Source organism: Hetaerina americana, unplaced genomic scaffold, assembly GCF_022747635.1.
Source record: "Hetaerina americana unplaced genomic scaffold, ioHetAmer1.1.p SCAF_8, whole genome shotgun sequence".
Taxonomy (NCBI): domain Eukaryota; kingdom Metazoa; phylum Arthropoda; class Insecta; order Odonata; family Calopterygidae; genus Hetaerina; species Hetaerina americana.
The window spans coordinates 95,209-120,280 of record NW_027287427.1 but is presented as its reverse complement, the minus strand read 5'-3'; the positions used below and the strand labels follow the sequence as shown (position 1 = coordinate 120,280).

General features: G+C 40.0%; 1 protein-coding gene across 1 annotated transcript in view; it reads left to right on the top strand.

The window, feature by feature from the left end:
* The window catches only part of LOC139697916 (polyglutamylase complex subunit TTLL1-like), a 29,723-nt gene extending 6,775 nt beyond the window's left edge, over window positions 1–22,948 (top strand). Inside the window, exons 3-8 of the mRNA XM_071596777.1 lie at window positions 2,337–2,467; window positions 4,434–4,686; window positions 12,606–12,807; window positions 16,020–16,250; window positions 20,579–20,688; window positions 22,786–22,948. Coding sequence (XP_071452878.1) covers window positions 2,337–2,467; window positions 4,434–4,686; window positions 12,606–12,807; window positions 16,020–16,250; window positions 20,579–20,688; window positions 22,786–22,948 — 1,090 coding nt within the window. The remainder of the gene's footprint in view (window positions 1–2,336; window positions 2,468–4,433; window positions 4,687–12,605; window positions 12,808–16,019; window positions 16,251–20,578; window positions 20,689–22,785) is intronic.
* The last annotated feature ends 2,124 nt before the right edge of the window (window positions 22,949–25,072 follow it).

Here is a 25,072-nt window from a genome sequence, read left to right as displayed (position 1 = left end):
CCTTGGCTCAACTTTACTTCTACTTATCATATTCCATCACTCACCAGATCCATGTTTACTATGCTTCTTCCAAGTTTTTTGCTCAATACTACTGCCACTCCTTGCTGGCTCTCTTCCTCTCCATTTCATACTACTCTATAACTATCACTCGAATTATCCCTGTTATCCTTCCATCTCTTCTTTCATAGGCCTAAAGAATCTTTTTCTATAATCCCCAATTTCTATTTCCCAAATTTCCTGTCCTCAACATTGTCCAAACATTCCAGGTCTCCATTCTGCCTGGTTCAGTCCTCTTTTCTGCTGCTGCTGTTGACTCCAGTTTGCGAAATTCCTATGGAGAGAGGGAAATGGAAGAATATAAGCACAGAGTTAGGTAGAAGGAAGTATGAATACTTTAATGATAAACTGAGGCCCAAAAGAAATAGGGTGAAAGAAGCATGGTGGAAGGTGCTGTGCAAGATTATGGAAAGTTTACAGAGAAAGGTTGAAATTGGTGTGCTGTACAAAAAGGTGAAAACACTGTCAGGGAGTGAAATGGAAAAATCATTGCAAACAATCAAATATAAGTCAGGAAAATATTAGTTGAGCCAGAGAAGATTTAAAGCAATGGAAGGAATATATAAAGGAAATGTGAGGTAAAGAAATTAAGCCAGTGAAATTAGACATAGGGAGAAAATATGACATGGATGAGGGTAGCTTAAGTCCAGGCTCATTTGATGGCATAATGGAAAGGGCATTAAGGGAACTGAAATCAATTTAAGGCTGTGGGGTAGACAACATTTCTGCAGAATTGCTAAAAGGTTTAGGAAAACATGGGAGGAAGAGTTTTTATGGACTAATTTGTATTATTTATTAGGGAGGAATTTGGCTGGGAGACTCTGTAAGATCAGTGTTAGTTCATATTAAAAAAAAAAGTAAAGGCTACACCATGTGAGGACTACAGAACAGTAAGTTTGATTTTGCATGCAGCCAAGGTGGATCATCCACAAGAGGATGGAGAGCATGTCAAATGATTACATAGGGGATGATCACTTGTTTGATCCAGGAAAGGGAGAGGTGTACAGTGCAGTAATCAGGGCACTAATACAGAGGAACATGTAGAATAAAATCAGGATGTCTTTTTGTTATATTTTGGGAGAGCAATTGATAGCCTGAATTGGGTGGAATTAAGGTATAGATTGCAGAAAATAGGAGTGGATTTGCAGGATAGCAGACTAATCCACAACCTGTACATAGCCTGAGGCTTAATAGTCCTCCATATATGTGGAGGAAATGATTAAAGAGGCATGGAAAAAACCAGAGGTAGGAATGAAAATTGGCAGGGAATCTGTAAAATTGAAAGGTTTGCTGATGATCAAGCTTTAATTTGCCAGCCAGCGAAGGGTTTGTAAACATTGCTGAGTGCATTGTAAAGCCAGTGCAATAGGTATGGAATGAGGGTCAATATAAATAAAACAAAGGTTATTTGGTTTGCCTGAAAGAGAAAGGCTAGGTTAAAAATTAAAATAGGAGTTCATAAACAAGAGCAGGCAAAACAGTTAACCCAACTAGGAAATGTTCCGAACCAAAATGGTCAAAGTAGGAGGGACATAAGGAGAAGAACTGTGCTGGGAAAAGAAGCTTTCTCTATGAGGGAATTTTCGACAGAAATCTGAAGTAAGAAGGTATAGCAACCATTTGTCAAAACTTTAATATAAAGCGTGGTTTGGTAGGGGGCGGAAACATGGCCATTGAAGCAAGATGATAGGAGTAGATTGTGGAGGCTTTGGAAATGTGGGTGTGGAGAAGGATGGAGAAGTTGAAATGGAGAGAAAGGAAAACAAACAAGGAAGTGCTAGGCATGGTGGGGGAGGTGAAGGGATTGTTGGGACAAATCCAAAGGAGGCAGGAAAGGTGGATGCAGGATATTTTGATTGACTTGCTATGGGGAGCTGAAGACTGTGATAGAGGGGAGAACCTTTAACGAGCAAGGAAGGGGAAGGAAGATGTTATGCATGTTGGATGGAATAATGGTAGGAAAGAACTATGCAGAATAGATGAGGAACTTATTCAAGTGTCCAATGTCAGCTAGTGTTTTTTCTCAGGAGTGGCAAGTAAATATATTTTTGTATGATTGTATAAGCTGTGTCCATCCAAAGCATACCTTAACTGGTTGAATACATAAAAGAATACTAATACTCATTTCTATCTAAACTCATCTCAATGAAGACCAAATTAACATTTTAAATCGTAATCTCTTCAAATTTGCTGTGAGCGTGAGCCATACAGTGTATTGTGCTTATGGGTGTGTGTATCCTTTGCACACTCCCAATTGTTGACCCATTTCCCTGCTCCAGGACCATCAATCACTTCCCCAACCATTACGAGCTGACGAGGAAGGACTTGCTGGTGAAGAACATCAAGAGGTATCGCAAGGAGTTGGAGAAGGAGGGGAGTCCTCTGGCTGAGCGGACATCTGCCGTTGCCAGCTGCACTGAAGGCGGCCATGAGGGAACCTCTAGTTCTGCCTTTGGTGCCGGTGGGTAAGCAATGACCCAATAGGGACCATGGCACACAAGTAATGCACGTGCCTGCGTATATTTTCATCATTGAAGCCCCAAAGGGGCTCTCATTGGAATGTGCTGCTATTATTAATTTTTTTAATAAGAGCTATCTAAAACTTTCCTCTCAGACACTCCTGCAAGCCTCATTTTCATGGGCTGCAAATCATGCCACTGGCTGCTCTTTAAGTATATAATCTAATCTTATTTGTTAAGGGAACATTTCATGTATACAAACAAAACTAAAATGTCCATAATCAAGATACACCTACTAAGCTTGACGTATGAATTGGAGCAAGACTGTCCAATTTGAGTGCTGATGGACCATACCACCAAGGAGCCAAATATTTTACATACCTCCTCCAGACTTGGAAGCATCTCCTGCAAATGTGTAATTCAAGTGTAATCTTAAAGCATACCTGATTATCAAACCTTGGTACTCAGTGGATGAATTTTGTGCATCATGTAAAGAAAAGTCTTAAATGTTGTTTTGTTATATATCCCTCTGTAATGTACGAGGGTCATCCGGAAAGTAGTACCCGTTCGTGAAATAAAAAGACAAAAGTAAATATTAACAAACATAAAAAATTTTATTTGAAAGAGGATACTTTAAACTACTTCTCAACATAATCTCCAAGCAAATTAAGGCATTTGTCATAACGTGTGACAAGTTTCTGTATTCCTGCTGCATAGTCCTTCGCCGCCAGCTCATTGAGATACGCGAGGGACCCATCTTGCACAAATTTTTGCATAATGCAGATGGTGTTTAACAATTTCATGAACAATTGTTCGAGAAACATTGGGAAAATGCTCACAGATGTCATCAATTGTGACGCGCCGATCGTTCCTCACGAATTCGTCAACTGAGCTCACCAGTTGGTCTGTAATGACAGACGGTCTCCCCGAACGCTCATCGTCGTGTGTGTTCCCCCTCCCCATGTTGAAGTTGCGACACCACCGCCGAACAGACGACTCGTCCATTACATTGTCTCCATACACCTCCTTTAATTGGCGATGAATATCACATGGGCGAACGTTTCTTGCATTGAGGAATTTAATCACTGCCCTCACTTCACAACTGGCGGCGTTCTCAATTTTTTTAAACATTGTAAACAATCACAGAAACAACACAGGCAATGCTAGCGTCACGCAACTTGGCTCAGAGAAGGCAGACAAGCCACTGAAGCTATCTGACCTCGTCCAGCGGCTACTCGCGTCGTCAGCACTTCATGCGGCACGAACGGGTACTACTTTCCGGATGACCCTCGTATATAACCTTTTTTTCATGTGATGTATTCAAAGAAAATTGATGCACATTTTTTGCTTTGTGAGGAAGCTATGCTGAACCTGCCTATGGTGAATAAAGCATTATTAATAATACTATCACATTGCTTCAGCAACCATGTTTCTGTGCCAGACAAAACCATGCTCCATGTCGAAGTTTTCACTAATCTTTTCTTAACATCCTTTCTCAATGGTTCAGCCATCATCTCCCTCCTTCTCGTGAAATATTCTTTGTCTAATGCAGCTCTTTTCTTAAGTCCCTTCTCATGGTACCATATGGGTCCAAAACACTTTTAAATATATAAAAAGTGTATGTGTATCTCAAATCTGATGTTTCATTTCATTAGCACTAAACTATGATCTGAATCTCTCCTCTTCTCTCTTTTATGCTGATGCTATTGGATCCAAATTTGCAAGTATTTTGGTGATGATGACCGCAGAGAGGCCTCACTCCTACCACTCCCTGGCATGATACACCGCCCTCTGGGTCAAGTCCCCTAGTTTAGAGGAATCATTCTCATACTTTTGTCCATCATATTTCTTGTGGGATAAATTTTTGAGGTGGTTTCCTTCCTCAATAGTGTTTTTAATTATATTTGTCATACCCAGGTAGTGGAAGGCAGTACCTGTACCTGGACCTGGTACCAGTCACCTTTGTCCTGCCAGCGGATTACAACATGTTTGTGGAGGAGTACAGAAAGACCCCACAGAGTACTTGGATCATGAAGCCTTGCGGAAAATCTCAAGGGGCTGGCATCTTCCTCATCAACAAATTGTCCAAGTTGAAGAAGTGGTCACGGGAGAGCAAATCTCCTTCAGCTTTCAATCCTTGCCTTGTTCGTGAATCCTATGTCATATCCAGGTGCATAAGTGTAATTTGAGAGGCCTATGCATGATAATGATAATATCTATTTCTCCAGAGATTTTAAGCTAGTAATACATATAATATAAGACATATTAAGGCTGCAAAACATTTATAAACAGCAATAAATTGGTAGACACTAAATGAACAAAGCATAAAACACCAAGAGTTCATGCAGCTGTTAGGAATTTCATCACTCTCCAACTGTATGTATATGTATATATGTGTGTGTGTGTATATATATATACACACATACACACATACACATATATACACAGACACACACACACACACTTTTATATATATATATATATAGACACATATTTTTACATGACAATGACGCGACCTCATCCTTACTACCCCAATATCCATCTCTCGCATACAGACTTTAGTGCCCCCCACCCGTGACAAATTTCCTAATATTTCCCCTACTTGCAACCGCCCCCAATGTAAAACTTGTCTACTTATTAGATCTACTCCCCTCTCCCTACATCCCCTCATTGCCCCCTCACCTCATTCCCATGCTAATTGCCCCTCAAAAAACATTATTTGTCTTTTGTCATTCAAATATTGCACTTCCTTTTACATAGGCCCCCTGTTGTGTATTGCCATGTGTGGTAATGTATTACCCCCTTATCCATTCGAATGAACAATCACCGGTACTCCTGCAATTCTGCCTCACTCTCTTCTCTTCCTATCCCTTCACACGCCAATTCCCACAACCTTTCATTCGATCAGTGTTTTTCTCTCAGCATCTTAGAATCCCTACCTGATTCAGCCACCAATATAGAGATGAGAACTCGTGAATCCGCCTACATATTAGCTTTCCGATCTTTCAAAATTCCCACCCTTTACCGCCATCTTTAATTTCCCTTCCAGCATTCCCTACACCTCACCTCCCTTCCCCACCCAGACACCTTACCCCTCTCCAGCATATTTTCAATCTTACTTGAAGAAGGCCTCAGAGGAGGCCGAAAGCTGAAACAATTTACTGTGTGAGTGTCCTTTTAAGTGTTACTATTTTTTTGTGTTCTATTGTGCCGTCCCATTATTATATATATATATATATATATATATATATATATATATATATATATATATATATATATATATATATATATATATATAATAATGGGTTAAGTTAGGAATATATATATATATATATATATATATTCCTAACTCTCTCTCTATCCGCGGACACCGAATTTGCAACACCACAGCCACTCTCAACAAATACCTTGCCAATCTACACCTTGCACTCCTCAAACGCGGTTACCCAGAAAAGTTGCTACGAAATAAAATCCACCGTTCCACCCGACCACACACACCACACAATAAAAAGCCCACATCTGACGCAGGACTCAACCTTTGCACCACCTATTACCCCGGATCACACAGACTGAAAACCCTCCTTAAAGAACTGTTCCCAATTCTACATGACAATGACGCGACCTCATCCTTACTACCCCAATGCCCATCTATCGCATACAGACGACCCGCCAATCTCAAAAACCTTCTGAGATCCACCAACCCTTTGGCGCCCCCCCGTGACAAATTTCCCAATATTTCCCCAACTTGCAACCGCCCCCGATGTAAAACCTGTCCTCTTATTATGCCTACTCCCCTCTCCCTACATCCCCTCATAGCCCCCCCACCTCGTTCCCACGCTAATTGCCTCTCAAAAAATATTATTTATCTTTTATCATGCAAGCATTGCACTTCCTTCTACATAGGTGAATGCATTACCCCCTTATCCATCCGAATGAATAATCACCGATACTCCTGTAATTCTGCCTCACTCTCTTCTCTTCCTATCCCTTCACATGCCAATTCCCACAACCTTTCATTCGACCAGTGTTTTTCCCTCAGCATCCTAGAATCCCTACCTGATTCAGCTACCAACATAGAGGTGAGAACTCGTGAATCCGCCTACATACTATCCTTCCGTTCCTTTAAAATTCCCACCCTTAACCGCCATATTTAATTTCCCTCCCAGCATTCCCCTCCACACCTCCCCTCCACGCCCATAACTCTTTCCCCTCTCCTGTTCCATAGCATATTTTCAGTCTCTCTTGAAGAAGGCCCCTGAGAGGGCCGAAAGCTCGAACAATTTACCGTGTAAGTGTTCTTTTATATGTGTCTATTCTTTTCTATTTGTGTTATGTTTTGTCAGCCAATTATATTATATATATATATATATATATATATATATATATATATGTATGTATGTATGTATGTATGTATGTATGTATAAACCATAAGCGCAGTAATCAACCCGAAGGTCGATTTGGTAAGTGATGGTAGAGTTCACCCATTACTAAGCCCAATGGTGTGTGAAATTCACACGTCAGGGTAGGGGGGCCAGTTCCTGTCCCTGTGCCGGTTATGGTTTCCCAGGAAGATATGGTACCGGAAAAATCACAAAGCTTGGGTGGAGCTGCAGGTGCCCAGAGTGCCTTGCCCGGGAATCAAACCCGGGACCCTCTGGTCAGAGGTCCAACGCTCTACCCACTGGACTATATATATATATATATATATATATATATATATATATATATATATATATATATATATATATATATATATATATATATGTATATATTCCCGGTCAAGGAAATATTTTTACTCTTGTGATCCGTCCGATTCCGCCTTCCCCACCTTTATTGTGTTCGTCCTTTATATGTGTTCCTATCCCTTTTCCTTATATCTGTTTATATATATATATATATATATTTTTTTTTTAAGGTAATCTACCGGTTAAGGTAGGTTTTTCGATGGACACAACTACCAAACAAATATTTTGTGACTACTAACAAAACACAACCCTAAATTCTACTCTACACCAGGTCCCTCTTCATCTCTGAGTACTTTCTTCCGCCCTTCATCCCGTCCAACATCCCTATCCTGTTCCTTCCCTTTCCTCTTTTGCCGAACATTCTACCCTCTATCACAGTCTTCAACATCCCACTGCCGGTCAACACCCCCTTCATCCACTTTTCCTGCCTCCATAGGATTGCTCCCAACAAACCCCTCTCTTCGCCCACCATACCAAGTACTTCCTCATTTGTTTTCTTCTCTGTCCATTTCACCTTCTCCATTCTTCTCCACACCCACATTTCAAAAGCCTCCAGTCTACGTCTATCCTCCTGCTTCAATGACCACATTTCCGCGCCGTACATAGCTACGCTCCATATCAAAGTTTTTACGAGTCTTTTCTGAACATCCTTACTCAAAGTCCCCGTCATCAACTCCCTCCTCCTCGTGAAAGCCTCTTTGCCTAGCGCAATTCTTCTCCTTACGTCCCTACTACTTTGACCGTGTTGGTCCAAAACACTACCGAGATACGTAAACTGTTCTACCTGCTCTAGTTTTTGCCCTCCTATTTTAATGTTAAGCTTGCCCTTTTTCTTTCTAGAAAATCGCATAACCTTTGTTTTATTAATGTTGATTCTCATCCCATACCTGTCGCACTGAATTTCCAATTCACTCAGCAATGCTTGCAGCCCCTTGGCTGACTGACAAACTAAAGCTTGGTCATTAGCAAACCTAACTGATTTTACGGATTCCCCGCCCACTTTCATTCCTACCTCTAGTTCTTCCCATGCCTCTTTGATCATTTCCTCTGCATACAGGTTGAACAGCAACGGTGATAATGGGCAACCCTGCCTTACACCCCTTCCTAACACTGCCCATCCTGACTCCCCGTTTCCCACCCGCACCTGAGCAGTCTGAGACATGTACAGGTTGTGGATTAGCCTCCTTTCCCTCCAATCTATTCCTATTTTCTGCAATATACTCATTAGTTTTTCCCAATTCACTCTATCAAACGCTTTTTCGAAATCTACGAAACAGGCAAATACCTCCTGGTTGTGTTCTATATTCCTCTCGATTAATAATCTCATTACTGCAATGGCATCACGCGTACCTCTCCCCTTCCTAAACCCAAACTGATCATCCCCTAAGTAATCATTTGCCCTACTCTCTATCCTTTTGTTTATGATCCTGAGAACAACTTTAGCTGCGTGGGATATCAAACTAATTGTCCTATAGTCCTCACATGACGTGGCCTTTACCTTTTTCGGAATCGGAACTAAAACTGCTCTCACAAAGTCTTCCGGCCAGATTCCCTCCTCATAAATGCTACGGATCAGCCCATATAGCCTCTTCCTCCCACATTTTCCTAAGCATTTTAAAAGTTCCACGGGAATGTTATCTACCCCCACGGCCTTATTTAGTTTCATCTCCCTTAATGCCCTTTCTATCTCATTGTCTAGTATGCCTGGACCTAAGCTGTCTTCCTCTACGTCATTTTCTTTTTCAATGTCTAACTGTGTTGGTCTGAGTTCTTTACTATACAGTTCTTCTATATACTCCTTCCATCTCTCTTGGATCTTTCCTGCGTCAACTATTACCTTACCCGCCTTATCTCTAACTATTAGCATAGCTCTTCCTTTCTTACTTCCCGATAACGATTTAACTTTGCTGTACAGCGCACCGATTTCACCCTTCCTCTGGAGACTTTCCATATCCTCGCACTGCGTCTTCCACCATGCGTCTTTTGTGTTATTTGTTGCCCGCCTCAATTTATTGTTCAATTCTATGTACTTCATTTTGCCTAATTCTGTATTTATATTCTTCCATTTTCGCCGCTCATCCATCTTTGTAATTATCTCATCCGTGATCCATGGTTTCCTAGTCCTTTTAGCGTTAACGGTTCCAATAGTGTCTTTTGCGGCTTTAGACAACCCTTTTTTGATCATTTCCCATTTTTCTTCGATAGTAATAAGCCCTTTACCATCCTCCATTATTTTCTCTACCGCCTGTTTGTATTCCTTCCTTTTCAACCCATTTAATGCTTCTACATTCCATTTTCTAACTCGCCGCCCCTGCCTTATCTTTTTGAAACGTACGCTACATTTCATAACAACTAAATTGTGGTCTGAGTCCGCATCCGCTCCCGGAAAGCTGTGGGAATTTATCACACTATTCCTAAACCTGTGTCTAACCAGGATATAATCTAGCTGATATCTTCCTGAGTCACCTGGCATTTTCCATGTATACCTGCATATATATATATATATATATATATATATATATATATATATATATATATATATATATATATATATATATATACATACACACACACACACACACACACACACATATATACATATATATATACACACACACATATATATATATATATATATATATATATATATATAGTACAATACACAGTAACACACAATATAGAAACACAAAAAAAGAGAAGAACACTCACACGTTATTACTTGATATTTCAACGGAAACAATCCGTCTTCCTCTGAAGATATAGAAGTAATGACTGCTGGAGTTGTTGAGGTGAGGGGTGCGAGAGAAAGGGAAGGGGGCCAGGAGAAGGGGAGAACGGGAGGCGAAGGAGGGGTGAGGGTGGGCTTCCACAAAGTAACAATTTTAGGCCACTCCCATCAGTGAACGACATTCAGGCCCGGATGCTGATAGGCCATACAGATGTAAATGAATGCCATTTCAAGTGTTTTTAATTGTATAGGGTTATCGGATGTGGGAAGGGAGGCCAGGACGGAAACATTGTAGCACAGGTTGAAAGGGGTATTATGATGGGAAGCATGTTTAGGGATGGGGAGACCCGCGGACGGGGAGGAGGGATTGCACGAGGCGCGGTGGTTATTAATCCTAATGTTAAGTGGTGTGGAACATTCACCCCCAAGCCTGCCTCAACCACAGACTCCCAGCCTCTCTCAATCTGTACTACCTACTTCCCAGGCATTCAGTCTCTCAAATTCATCCTCAAAGACCTATTCCCCATCCTCAAAAATCACAACACTTCCTCCAACCTTCTTCCCAAATGCCCCTCTGTCACTTTCAAACGTCCCGCCAACCTAGCAAATATCCTCAAATCCACCAGGCCGCTCTCAAAATCCCCTCACACCCCCAGAGCCATACCCACTCCATGTCATCGAGCAAGATGCAAAACCTGCCCTATTTTCACCACTCCACCCCACTCCATCCCACCATTTAACTCTCTCCCGCCCTTCCCCTATTCCTCTTGCACTTCCAAGAATGTAGTTTATCTTCTTACCTGTAAACTCTGCCCGTCATTTTACATAGGCCAATGTTCCACACCACTTAACATTAGGATTAATAACCACCGCGCCTCGTGCAATCCCTCCTCCCCGTCCGCGGGTCTCCCCATCCCTAAACATGCTTCCCATCATAATACCCCTTTCAACCTGTGCTATAATGTTTCCGTCCTGGCCTCCCTTCCCACATCCGATAACCCTATACAATTAAAAACACTTGAAATGGCATTCATTTACATCTGTATGGCCTATCAGCATCCGGGCCTGAATGTCGTTCACTGATGGGAGTGGCCTAAAATTGTTACTTTGTGGAAGCCCACCCTCACCCCTCCTTCGCCTCCCGTTCTCCCCTTCTCCTGGCCCCCTTCCCTTTCTCTCGCACCCCTCACCTCAACAACTCCAGCAGTCATTACTTCTATATCTTCAGAGGAAGACGGATTGTTTCCGTCGAAATATCAAGAAATAACGTGCGAGTGTTCTTCTCTTTTTTTGTGTTTCTATATTGTGTGTTACTGTGTATTGTACTATTCGGCACTTCCGTGTTACCTCTACGAAAGCATATATATATATATATATATATATATATACATACATATATATGTGTATATATATATATATATACATACATACATATATATGTGTATATATATATATATATATATACATACATACATATATATGTGTATATATATATATATATATATATATATATATATATATATATATATATATATATATATATAAAGATATATCATTGTTATATATTTTATGGTACTTAAGCTACTGGATCCAAAATTTTAACGCATATTTCATCCACTAATATGCCTGAATAATGTATCTATCACATTGAACACATTTCATTCAGCTAATAAATACTTCAATGGGAACACATGAATATTTATTGTTAAATTCTTGCGCTACAATCTTTAGTAATCAAACCTTGATGTAGCGAGTGTGAGTCATACTTCCATAATTCTTTGGGTGTCTAAATGTTCAGTGGGAGAAAAGGAGAAAAAGCGTTTTCGGAGAATAAAATTCTATTATTTTGAAAATTGTTTTTAAGTTCTCATGTTGCTGATGCCAATGACTAATGAATTAGATTGAATGCAATGTCAAATACACTTTTTGATTCCATAACATTGAATGGCATATGAAATATAACAATGATATTTAAACAATTTTCAAAGCAGAGAATTTTTGGTTTTGCACTCTTTCATGGGCGAATGGGCATTTATGTATGTGCCTGCGTGTACGCAACCGCAGAAGGGGTCTGCTCCCCAAAGATCAGAATCATTTCTTTGCCATTGGTTCAGTGTGCAACAAACATAACTCTACATGAACATTGACAATGGTGTGAACAGAGAATTAATCAAATGCTTTATTATGGATAAGATATTGAATAAAGAAATTATAAATAGTATAAAAGTACACTGATGTATGTAGTGTGTATTGCATGCCAAGAGTCAAATAATTGGGAAAGCATTAGGTAAATAGGGAAAGGAAACTGGAAGACTAAAGCTATTCCAGATGGCATGAAGGGAAGTTAAATTCTGGAACTAAAAGGGAATTAGTTTAGTCCAAAGGTGTGCAAATTGTGTTGAAGAATAGTCCGTTGGAAGCCCATGAGATTTTGTAATAGTTTTCTGGAACTTCCCCAAACCTACCTCCAATCAATGGATTCATGTAACGATAACAGTAATACTAATGGAAGCAAGCAGCTGTCTCTTTGGTGGTTGTGGTGGCCCGAGAGTGGTGTTGGCTGCCGCCAATGGCCTCCTCACCCAAGGTCTCCCCCTTTCATTCCCCTTGCCACAGGTACATAGACAACCCACTGCTGATTGGGGGCAAGAAGTTTGATCTCCGCCTCTATGTCCTCGTCACATCATTCCGTCCCTTGAAGGCATATCTCTTCAAGTTGGGCTTTTGCCGTTTCTGCACTGTCAAGTATGATACTGGGACGCAGGAACTGGACAACATGTACGTCCACCTCACCAACGTCTCCGTGCAGAAGCATGGGGTTTGTAATATGGGGGCTGTGTCAACCCTCCTGGTTTAATTTCTATCTCATGTTTTTGTCTCATTGGTTTTGTGTGCTCGCATGATCCATTGTGGATGTATTTCATGTGTGCTTGGAGGGAAAGGGCAGTTTTATCGACAAATTTCATGCCCTCTAACCTTAGGTCCGAGGAGCATATTAATCTGCGAAAGAGAAATGTGATGATATATGATGACTGGTATTTAGAAAAAAATATATATTGGCATGCATCGCTATCAGTCACCATCAGGGTTTGTTTCCTCAGAAATGTGCCATTGAGTGATTATTTATATTTAAACTTATGATTAATGACCAATGCATTCCTTGAAAATTGGTGCAAACACATATATGGATTTTGATAGATGCACATTGTTCAACTTCTTTGGAATATTGGCACCGATTTCATGGCAGCTAAGGATTCTAGTTTACTCTTAATAAATGCATTCACTCTGTGTTTAACCGATAAATACTTTTCCCTCTCATTCAAAGTCTTCCTTATTGGTTTGTGGGATGATGTAAACACTGCATAGAGGGGATGATGAAGGCTTAGAGGCGAGAAGCAGATTATACACAAACTGTGAACTTGTTGAACATTAAAATGTTATCTTGTTTATAAAATTATTTATTGTGGGCCTTTGTCATTTTTACATGAACTCTAATTATTACTGAGAACAAGGCTCAGCTTTGCATGGATGAGATCAGATTGCTATAATGTTCACAATATTGTCATAAAGAATTGTTAAAAGGAATACACTTTCTTTAAGGACTTGGTTACTAATCATTGATACATTACCTGCATCAAGCAGCCATTGGTGTAATGAATTGGAGAGTTTGAATTTTAACTTTATTAGCATACAGCATATGCTCACATTACTTACGATCCATTGTAGAACAATGCATTCACCCTGAGAGAAGCTAGGTTACAATGTGAAACAATATAATATTATCTTTTGCATGGCATTATATACTCCCACGCACTATCAAAGTGAAACCTTGAACATACACAGCTGACTGAAAATATTGCCCTTTATCATTTTGCCATGTAGTTTCTATGGCAGTTCAATAAACATTCCAAATTAATTAACTTAATCCTCTCATTAAGAAAAGTTGTGGAGGTACATGTGGTTCTAAATTACTTAATAATTAAAAGTTGCTTGAGTTGTGTCATTACATAATTAAATGAATTATAGTCATATAATCATTATATAGACTCAAGGTATGGGCTCTCTCCCAAAAATATGCCTTCCGGAGGAGGTGTAGTGTGACTGGCAGAGGCGATGGCATCAGTGCATCCACACAAAAAGGTGCTATTTTGAAGAATTTAACTAATTTGTACTTTGATCTGCAAGAAATGGATTTATATTTTATATTTCTCTGAATTGATTCTACTTGTTTTTGGAACAGAACCTGTCTGTATTGTATTGCTATTCTTATAAAAAAATATTCTTCTGCATTATTGTGATGAGAAGTCGACCCATGTGGTACAAAGAGTAGCAAAAACATTCATGTCACTTACCAAAGTTCTTCTCCAACTACACTGTGGGTGTGGGAATGAAAATGTAGAACTCCCTCCCAAAATCTATATCATTGCAGTATTTACGCATAAATTTCAGAGTGGAGTAAACATCTCTTGCTGGAAAAGCATTATTTTACTGTTGATCAATTCTCAGCCGACAACCAGAAAGTTTTATAACTATCTACCTAGTGCTCTTATCTTTTGGATTTCCTGTTGCATTTGTTTGTACCATGTGTGTATTCTTTTTCTAAAGATTCCTGTTCATGCACATAGTCAAGGTATGGCTCTGAATAATAACAAAGCTGACTTTTAGATTGTGTATGCGCAAAGTGGCTACAAATATGATAATATCTGTTGTATTGGTCCCACGTTGTTGCGATAACTTTTTGTGTGAAGTTGCAAATATTTGTGCAAGTCATGGGATAAGCATAACGCAAGGGAGCAGGAAGGAAAAGGACATTTGCAAGAAAACCATATTGTTGTTGTAAGTTAACCAATTATCAACTGGATATCTAGTAAACTCTAGAAAATTCTCTTGTCTAATAAAATCTAAGTGTCCTTTTATGATCCTCCTACATTTTGTAAAGTTAAATTCAATATAAATACTGTTATTTTGGCAGAAGTGGTGAATATTAATTGGTATCCTCAACTGTGCAGTCTGAGACAAACGCAGGTTCCAGATTTGTCATCTGATCCTACCGTGTACTCCTACCTGCTGCAAATACGGTTTACTCTATCAAGCCACTTCTCTAGTAAAGCATGCAAACGAATCATGATGGTAGTCAATGTTCATTTCTAGTCAGGAATTCATAATTGCTATGGTGCCATGGGTACTCATCTCCTTTCTAAACCCAAACTGATCCATACCTAAGTATTATGTCATCTCTTCTCCACCCTTTTGTTGTAAATCCTAAGTAATAATCATAATAGCTTTATTGGTCTTGAAGGTTTGTACATGAATTTATAAGACTATCAAAAAAAAGAAAAAAAAATACAAGAGGACATCAGATAAAATATTGATTTACCAGAATAAAACAAACTAAGTACGGGTTCAGAAATTTAACAGCTGTATAAAAGCAAATATCCTAAAAATACTTTTTTAATTTTGATTTAAAATTAAAGTCACTGTAAATTAAGCCATTTTGAACGAAAATAGACAACCACATTTTTATTTTCTCTGTGGCATGAGAAAGTGATATCAAAATAATCATTATTCACTGTCAAAAGTTCTTAAGGATGAAACCAGTGTTTAGTAATTCATATGTCATAATTGTTTTCATTACAAATTATTCCAAAATATCAGTTTTTTTCCCAATCTATTGTCATTTAAATTTATCACTCTTGAGTCAGGATGTGATCAGTTGAAAGTGATTCCATTGGGCTAGGCATCATTATTTATCTTGGAGTATTTTTTATTGAGATTGAACTTTTGAACCACTGTGTTCTTTGGCCATGATCTAGCATCAACTAACTGACTGAGAATGATGAGATCAGTCCAATATGATTTATTTACTTTCAATATCCTTGCCACAACACAGTATATTGCATTTCACAGTGCAGCATTTCTTCTGGCCACACTCTTGACGTGAATATGGCTGGAGATGTTTCATGTAGAAGGGTGTTGAGAGTGTACCTTAATGGGTTGTCCCTCTGATGCAAGTGCCTCCTCTTGGTGCAGGGAGAGTACAATGGCATCCATGGTGGGAAACTGAGTGTGCAGAACCTGAGGCTATACCTGGAGGGAACGCGGGGGAAGGCGGTCACCGAGAGGCTCTTCTCCTCCATCTCATGGCTCATCGTGCACTCACTCAAGGCTGTTGCTCCCGTCATGGCCAATGACAGGCACTGCTTCGAGTGCTATGGCTACGACATCATTGTGGACGACCGCTTGAAGCCTTGGCTCATTGAGGTGAGTGCCCTCGCTAATGTATGGGAGCCAAGGGCAGAGGCATTGCATGTCTCCAGGAATTTGGGCCCTGGGCCTCGTCGAGGGCTTGGGATCCAGACGAAACATCCCTGTGATGGAATCAACAGCCTGGTGCAGAGAGCAGAGCTTGGGGGTTGGGGATATTTCCATCAAAATCAAAGATAACAAGGAAGGATTATAAATATAATTAATAGTTTTAGGAATAACTTTGTGGAACTGTTCCATAAAGAATAATGTTAAAGTAGAACTTCGTAACTCTAAACAAAATATAAGCTTTATTGAGTCCTAGGTGTCACTGCGGTGCAGCATCTTCGTGAAAGTTCTTACAAAGTTCATTACAAAGTTATATTTTATCATTATTCAAGGATTATAAATTCCTTTCTTGCAATGGCATAGTTTTGTAAGATTATTATAACATATCAGCCATTGATGTGCATTCAGGCTTGTTGTAGTTGGTAAGATGATATCCCTAAGAAACAAATTAATATGAGCAAGTGCCTTTTTTTCTTCCTTAGAAAGGTTTAAGCACACCAGGCAATAAATCAGTGTGCATATAAAGTGTCCAGTGTCAGTGATAGTGAGTGTCAATTCATTAGAAAGGACATGTTTGGCAAAATTCTCCCTTTAATTTCTTGGCTCTGGGATATTTTTTATTATTTTATCTTATATTGGACAGCAGATCATATATTTTGGAGCTCGCAGGACACTTGTGATGGCTTTGGAATTACAACATCATCAGCAGTTAACATTTTCTCATGAGTATCAGCAGTTCAACTACTCTCTCTGACGTGATAGACCCAAAAATTGCAAAGCAAATGCACAAATGAGGGAAGCCATTTCAGTCTGTTTTGGTTATTCTTCATTTTTTATCATCAAATAAGGGCCACAGTAAGTGGTTTGCCATGATTTAAGTTTCCCTTATTTAGTCTTGACTTCCCCATGTGGTGCAGGGGAATTATGCCCCAATATTCAGTTTGCACACTGTGCACAATCGCAGACTAGTGAAAGATGCCTGCCAGGCTTTATGTGTTAATCTAAAAGCAGAATACTACCTTGATCAAAAATTTCCCGGAATTTATTCAGAAAATTAAAAATACAAGTTTATTCATCTAAATCTATATTGTCCCCTTCAAAGTAATCCCCATCGACTGCAACACACTTATGCCAGCGCTTGATCCAATCCTCGAAACATTTTTTATATTCGGTTTTCGGTATGTCCATCAGTGCTTCCCGCGATTTTTCCATTACTTCCTCTCGGCTGCTAAAACGCGTTCCCCGTAATGGTTTTTTAACTCGATTGAACAGAAAGAAGTCACAGGGAGCCAAATCAGGTGAATTCGGTGGCTGTTGGATGGTATTTGTTGCATTTTTCGTCAAAAAATTACGAATAATGATAGCACTGTGCGACGGTGCGTTATCATGGTGCAAAATCCACGAGTTTTCTGCCCACATTTCTGGTCTCTTTCGGCGAATTGCTTCACGCAAACGTCTCATAACGCCCAAATAATACTCTTTGTTTACTGTCTGGCCTTCTGGCAAAAATTCATGATGCACTACACCGTTGTAATCCATGAAAACCGTCAGCATTGCCTTCTTTTTTGACTGAAAACGACGTGGTTTTTTTGGTCTCGGCTCATTTGGTGAACGCCATTCACTTGCCTGATGTCTGGATTGCGTGTCGTACTCATAAACCCACGTCTCGTCTCCAGTAATGATCCTTTTGATGAATGTGGGATCGGATTCAGCCTCGCAAATCATGTCTTTTGCGACGTCAACACGGTCTCTTTTTTGCATGAAATTGAGGTCTTTTGGCATGCTACACGACGGAAACCCAAATCATTAACCACAATGTCTTGGGCGGATCCATAGGCAATGTTCAAGCCCTCCGCTATTTCTCTGATGGTTAATTTGCGGTTATTGACCAACATTTCTTTTACTTTATCAATTTTTTCACCGACTTTCGATGTCGATGGTCTGCCACTGCGTTCATCATCTTCGATTGACTCACGACCACTTCTGAACCGCTCGTGCCACTGGTAAACGACCGTTTTTTTTAGAGAATCGTTGCCGAAACACTTTTCCAACATTTCCAACGTCCGTGCGCCACTAAATCCGTTTTTTACGCAAAATTTAATACAAGTTCGTTGTTGCAAATTTAAATCCATTTCTGCAATTGTAAAAAATCGCCAACACACACAGAGATAGATGTACTCTTGGCTACGTAACTTTTGCAAATGTCAAGTTATGACACTAAGATTTAAAGGGAATATCAACAACAGATGTACCAATTTAACAAAAAAAACAGAACTCAAATCGGAACGATGGGAGCGCCACACGGTGGTTATTCCGGGAACTTTTTGATCAAGGTAGTATGTCCTTGAAAGGTAAAACACCTTTGTAATTCATCTTATTATAAATTGAAACCTACCAAGAAACATTGTTGGATATTTTTTAATATATGTAAAAAATATTAATCTAATTATACATCTTAAAATTGAGACGGTATAAATACAGGTGTATAAAAGAATATAAGTAATGACAATAAAATGAATATGTATCCAATTATCATATGACTGGCTGTCATTCAAGGTTTAGAGAGGCAAGCAAATGGGAAAAGAGGTTTGGATGAAATGGGATAGTCTGATTGAGGATCTATGGATGAGTTGTTGGAATGGAATGTGAAGAATCCAAACTAATCAATACCTGGAAGATGTGTTGGGCAAACTGAGAGTGGTAAATAAAATCAGCAGGGCTAACATTAGGTGGTTAGGTCACATGCAGCAAATAATCCAGGAAAGGTCACTAAAAAGACACTTATGGGAAAGTCTGGTGGTATGAAGTGGAGTGACTAAAGTTACTTTTGTTTGCTGAAGAGGAGGGGATTGTGGGGGGGGTATTTAGAGGGAATGAGGAGTGTGAGATGATTGAGGAAGGAGGAGGAGGCATGAAGAGGCCCCTAAAATGGTCACGGTGGCACCAAGGAGTCATTGAAATATATCTCGTACCTTAGTGATACCTATGGGGGTACTCTAATGAACATTAATTGGGAGCTCTACAATTACTGTTTTTCACTCTTAATTTTTATTTATTTGAATATATAATATTATAATTCGGTGTGATTCTATTGTATGTATAATGTATTTTATAGTGGCATGAATATATTGAAGGATCAATTCCTATGTAATCAACACACATTGTCTATACTTACATTTAGTCATGTAAGTGAGAATGAACTAATTTCATAACTACAGGGTGTGTTTCGAAAGTAATGCAATTATCTTTTTTAGTATTTTATTGAACAGATTTGCACAAACACTTTAAATTATTCAAAGTACTGTCCTTGGACGTCTACATATTTTTTCCAGCGACTCTGCCATGACCGGTACGTGCCCTGGAAGGCTTCTTCGGCGACCTCTCGCAAGGTCATCGTCACGGCTGATTGTATCTCTTCTATGGACGAAAAGCGGGTTTCTTTCAGGGCTACCTTAATCCGAGGGAGCAAAAAGAAGTCTGCTGGGGCGAAGTCAGGACTATAGGGGGGGGGAAGGGGGGGGCAAACCTGGTGTTTGCCCAGGAACTCACGGACTCGTAGCGCGTTGTCATGATGGAGCTGCCAGGCAGTGGAGATGTCTTTTGTCATCCTGATGATCCTTTTTCGGAGTCTTTCCAGCATGTCCACATCGTAGGTGGCGTGAACTATCTGTCCTTAAGGAACAGACTCCTTATGGACCACTCCTTTACCGTCAAAAAAGACAATGAGCATTGTTTTCAATTTTGATTAGCTCAGTCTTGCCTTCTTGGGTTTGTTCATTGTGAACCTCTTCCCGACCCTCCTTAAAGGCCTTGAACCATCTCGAAACTTGTGAGTTGGACAGAGCAGAGTCCCTTTAAGCCTCCAGAATCACTTTGTTAGTCTCCTCAAGAGATTTTTTCAGTTTAGCATAAAACTTAATTGCGTAACGTTGCTTGATCGTCGATTCTATTTTTTTCATGACACAGTCGGTGCGCAGAGGTTTACAATAACTGATGTCCCGCCGCTTCCACAGCTTGGAGAGCACTGAGATTGATTTTGTGGCTAAGCTTAGCGTCTCCCCCTCCCACCTACTCCAAGTGGTTCGATCCCACTCCGATGAAAAGGAGGGGCGCAGAAAATTCAATTGCATTACTTTCGGAACGCACCCCTTAGTATGTAAATTTGTACTGTATTAGCTTTTATCAGAGGTATTCTGCATTCCTATTGGTAATTGGGTTATTCCTATGGATAAATAAATAATTAAATGAATTTTCATGAATCTGTCCCTTGGTTTCAGGTCAATGCATCTCCGTCCTTGACTTCGACCACTGTAAATGACCGAATTCTGAAGTATAAATTGATTGACAACATAATATCCGTTGTTCTCCCACCAGATGGGATACCAGAGTGAGTAATTTTGCTTTATCTTTGCTCAATTTAATATGAACTCATAATATTAAAGAATAAGCTATTGCAAACTGTCCCCTTGACATATTTACCGAGTCAGATACCCATAAAACTTACGGTGCAGTGCATCACATATCTGAACTTATCTCTGGCTGCTAAAAGGAATTGCATGATTGTCTGAGTGATAAAAATAGCTCAGGCTTCTGTCAACTACAATGTTGCTAAGCTCAATTGTCTGTGTATGAAATTCAGAGCAATATTCTTACTCTAAGCCTTTATTTATAAAGCATAAGTAATGCTGTAATAAAAATAGTAGAGTTGGCAGAGCATTTAGCTTCTGATTAAGGGTTAAAGTGTGGGTGATTCCTTTGAATGCCCCTCAGCTTCACCCAAGTCTTGTGACTCAGCAAACCCCAGAACTTTGTGGGAAACTTCAGGTGCCACGGGGAAAAGAATCTGTGAGCACTCTGTGAATGTGCGAATGTTATACACCATGTGTGAAGCAGTGATGGCTCAGTTCAAATCTAACGGCTCTTGAGCCTAGAATCAAAATCAAAATAATGGACTGGAACTGATATAAGTTAGGATGTGTTTGGTTTTTTTACTCTCTAAAACCTCATATAATGTCTTAATATCCACTAGGGAGTATTAAAGATTCCATGCAATGGTTTTAGGTGATAGTATGATGCTGGGTTGCATTTATGCGTGAAGGCCACTGCTTAACTAGAATGCCCCAAGCCTTTCTGGTGAAGCTAGTAGTAGTATATAGGGGAGGCGACTGAGGGCTGAGGTCATTTGGGCCGTAGGGGATGGACAGGAAAGGATGAAGGGTGGAGAGAAACCAAGCATCAGCATTAGCCTACTCCTAATGAAAGACGCCAAGGGGTCTGCAGCTTAACGTCCTATCTGACGGACGGAGTACTCACTCAAAGTGCCCTCCACAAAGCACCTCGATTAGGGATACCTATGAAAAATATTCAACGCCGCCGGGATTTGAACCCGGGCCCTCCAGGTGGGCAGCCGGTACAATAGCCACCGCACCATCTCGATCCCCCCGGTGAAGCTATGTAATAAATTGGAATCAGAGAAGGGACCCTATGGAAAATAATGCACAAAATGCAGTCGCATATTTTTGTTTGGTCTGTGCGTGATGAAGTTCCACATTGTGTTCCAAACTGAAAAACATCTTATGGCATGCAAGGAACTTGGTCTCAGAGAAAGAGCCTGCTCAATGCAATGCGAAAAAGCCTGCTACACGCATAGTTTCATGTACTCTGTATCCTGGTTTGTCAATTAATACATTACAACATATGTTACATGCATGTATATTTAGTTATTAAGAATTAAGAGCTGATTTGTAAGTTGAAAAGTTCCCATGTTAAAACTCATTAAAACAATTGTCATGTTGCTCTCTGAGAATGCTTCTTGCAGCGTAGGCATGCCACCATAATGCCTTTTTATAATTTATTTCTTGGATGATGTTTGATAAACATTCCTATGATGAAAGTTCAGCAGATACAGGTCATAAACTGGGTAAATGCGTTGCGATGGCGAATAGTGCCTTGGCTTGAATTATCTAAAACAAAAAAAATATGTTCTATAGGCTATTAAAAAATATCTCTGAATTTAATATGTAATGCAATGCATTATGTCTACATTTTTGGTGTGAAGAGGGGGTTAATTACGGTTTTTGTTGCCCCCATATTTGTACCACTTTTATCTTGAATCTTTGAGAATTCACGGCACCAATGTCTTATTGTGTCGTGAGAGTTAATATGTTGTGATATAATGTATGTGGTCCACGAGTGTTCATGACTAGTCGGAACCTAAGAGAGTTCAACTTTTATCACATATTTTCATGTGTGATAAAAGTTCTCCAAATTAATGTTTTTTAAAAATATTTTCTAATTTCATATTATCAATTATATTTTTTGTGTAGATCACGTTTGACGATTACATGTACTTGCATATCTCCCATTGTTATTGACATATGCATTTTTATTCTCGTTATTAATGAATGGAACTCCAGTTGAGAAACGGCATGGAATCAGTTCGAATTAGTGATGTGTTTTCACTCTCTTTTGAACCAACCCAAAGTGTCCGATGGAACAAAATCCCGGCCCCTGAGGCACTGGGCAACTTCCAGCTCCTGTTGGACGAGGAGCTAGCGGCCCATGATGAGGCTGCCCATCCCATGGGTGCTTCGAGCGGGACCAAGGCCAAGGGGGAGATGCGAGGACCCACACAGCGGTGGAAGTGAAAACCACCCCTCGCCCCCTCCTCTCCCATGAGTCAGTTACAACACACATGCGGGGGATGTCCACAAATGGCAACTTTTCATCCATTTGTTCATAATATTTCATTCTGTTATTTGAAAGCATTTCTCAGCAATTATATTTCATTAGTGTTAATAAGTGGTTCAAATTAGACATCTGCAAATTGATGTCTTGTAAGGATGAATCTGGTGCATGTCCCATCTGAATGGCTTTCATCTCGCTCATGCGTGGCATTCACAGAGTCCATGGTCTGATTGGGTGTTCCACTGATGACTTGGGGAGAGGGGAATGTGGCCCTCGATGAACCCCATGGATGGAAAGCGAGGTTGAGTGATTGTGGTGGTCACGGAAGTGGTGACTGGTGGGGAAGTGACATGCGGAGGGGTCCATGAGCCATCACCCACGGCACGGATGTGTAGTGGCGTGCCATCCTAGTGAGAGTCAAGCGCCCCCTTGCATTGCGTGGCGGTAGCATGAGCATAGAGAACTGTTCCAGCCTCTCTGTGAGCACACTCCTCCCCACACTGCTGCTGCTTCAGCCAAAGCATCCATCCACCCGGGAGACAACCAAAATGCATCGGAGGAGACTTGCATTGCTGCTCCCTTATCCCTGAGGATGGGCTCAGAGCACTTGCATTCTACCTGCCTTTATTCACCTTTCTAGTCATGTGAATTATTGTGATTTTGTTTGATACATAACATGATTAGGAAGCCTTCATCCACTCAATGTACTATTTTCTGTTATAATTCTCACTCCCTTTTTTTGTTTTTGACCTCTTCATGGCATCTGCAGTGGATGAATTTAGTACAGCTGAGCTGTCAGCCATTTCTTCAGCACCCCATGAGTCAGACTTTTGGGATATGAAGCCCATGACTGGCTCTGCTTGGTGATTTTTACAAGTGAAAAGGAGTTTCATGGAGAGGTGGAAGGTCTCATCCACTGCCATCGCTGCATTTGACACAGATGATCAAATTTGGTGCAGGTTCAAGTCAATTGCATATTCTGCTTCTGCTTGGAGTTTTATAAACAAACATTTATTGTTTAACTGACTCCTCCTTGAAACAAACAATCACAAGATGCATCGTCAATTTCCCTAATTAGTATTATTTGAGGATCACTGGAGAAGCATTTTGCGCCAGCCTAGTGTCAACTGCGTTCATGGCACTCGTATTAATTTTCTTGATGGTGAAAAACTTAAAATGTTAAGGTACTCTTTTATGGCTATTATTTGCCTGGTGAGTGGTATAGATGACAATCTGAAATGCTTTCCAACTTTCCACCAATTCATGGACCCTCGCTACATGTTTTCATTTAATATACATCCACACCTTTGGTTCAGTTCATTCACCGAAGGACATACCCCTCTTGCTGTGTGTTTCCACAAGGAGAAGTGCAATGAAGTGCCTTGGATCATTATGAATGTTTGAATCCATTGCAGGTCACATCTCTGGGAACAACTGAAGTTACTCCCCAGAATGCAGCTTGCATTAGATACAGAAAATTGAATGCAAATATTTCTGGCTCAGGACACAGCTGCTCCCTAAAACCCTCAATACCAATCATTAAAGCTGGAAAACATGTGCCCTTAAGTTTTCCCAGAGTTCTTGTACTGGAATACAATTTCCAAGCAGAATATTTGTGTCTCCTTCTTAAGTTAGGTTTCTCCCTTTGCCTATTGGATCTCTCTACTGTCAATTGACTGAAATTTAATGTAATCTTCTAAGTTAGCTGTCATCTTAGCACATTGCAACATGATTTCTATGTATTTTCTTGCTTTGCCATGGGTCAAAGTTTTTCTGTAGGTTCCTTGGTCTCAGGAGGAACAGCCCCAATGTGTTGTTTAATACTTGCTTGTTATGCTAGACCAATCAGAGTGGTTGAGCTGTCATTGCCTTAAGAGTAAAGAATGGGGAATTTAAGCTCCTATCACCGTATCATTATTCTCTACCGATCTATATCAACGTGCACCAGTATGAATGGAATTGAAATATGGGAAGAGAATACACGAAGACATTCTCAATGCTTTGAACTTATCTCCAAGAAATAAATTGTAGCTCTCATGCTAATCACTCTTGATTACCCTCATTGAAAGGGTAAAAATTATCCA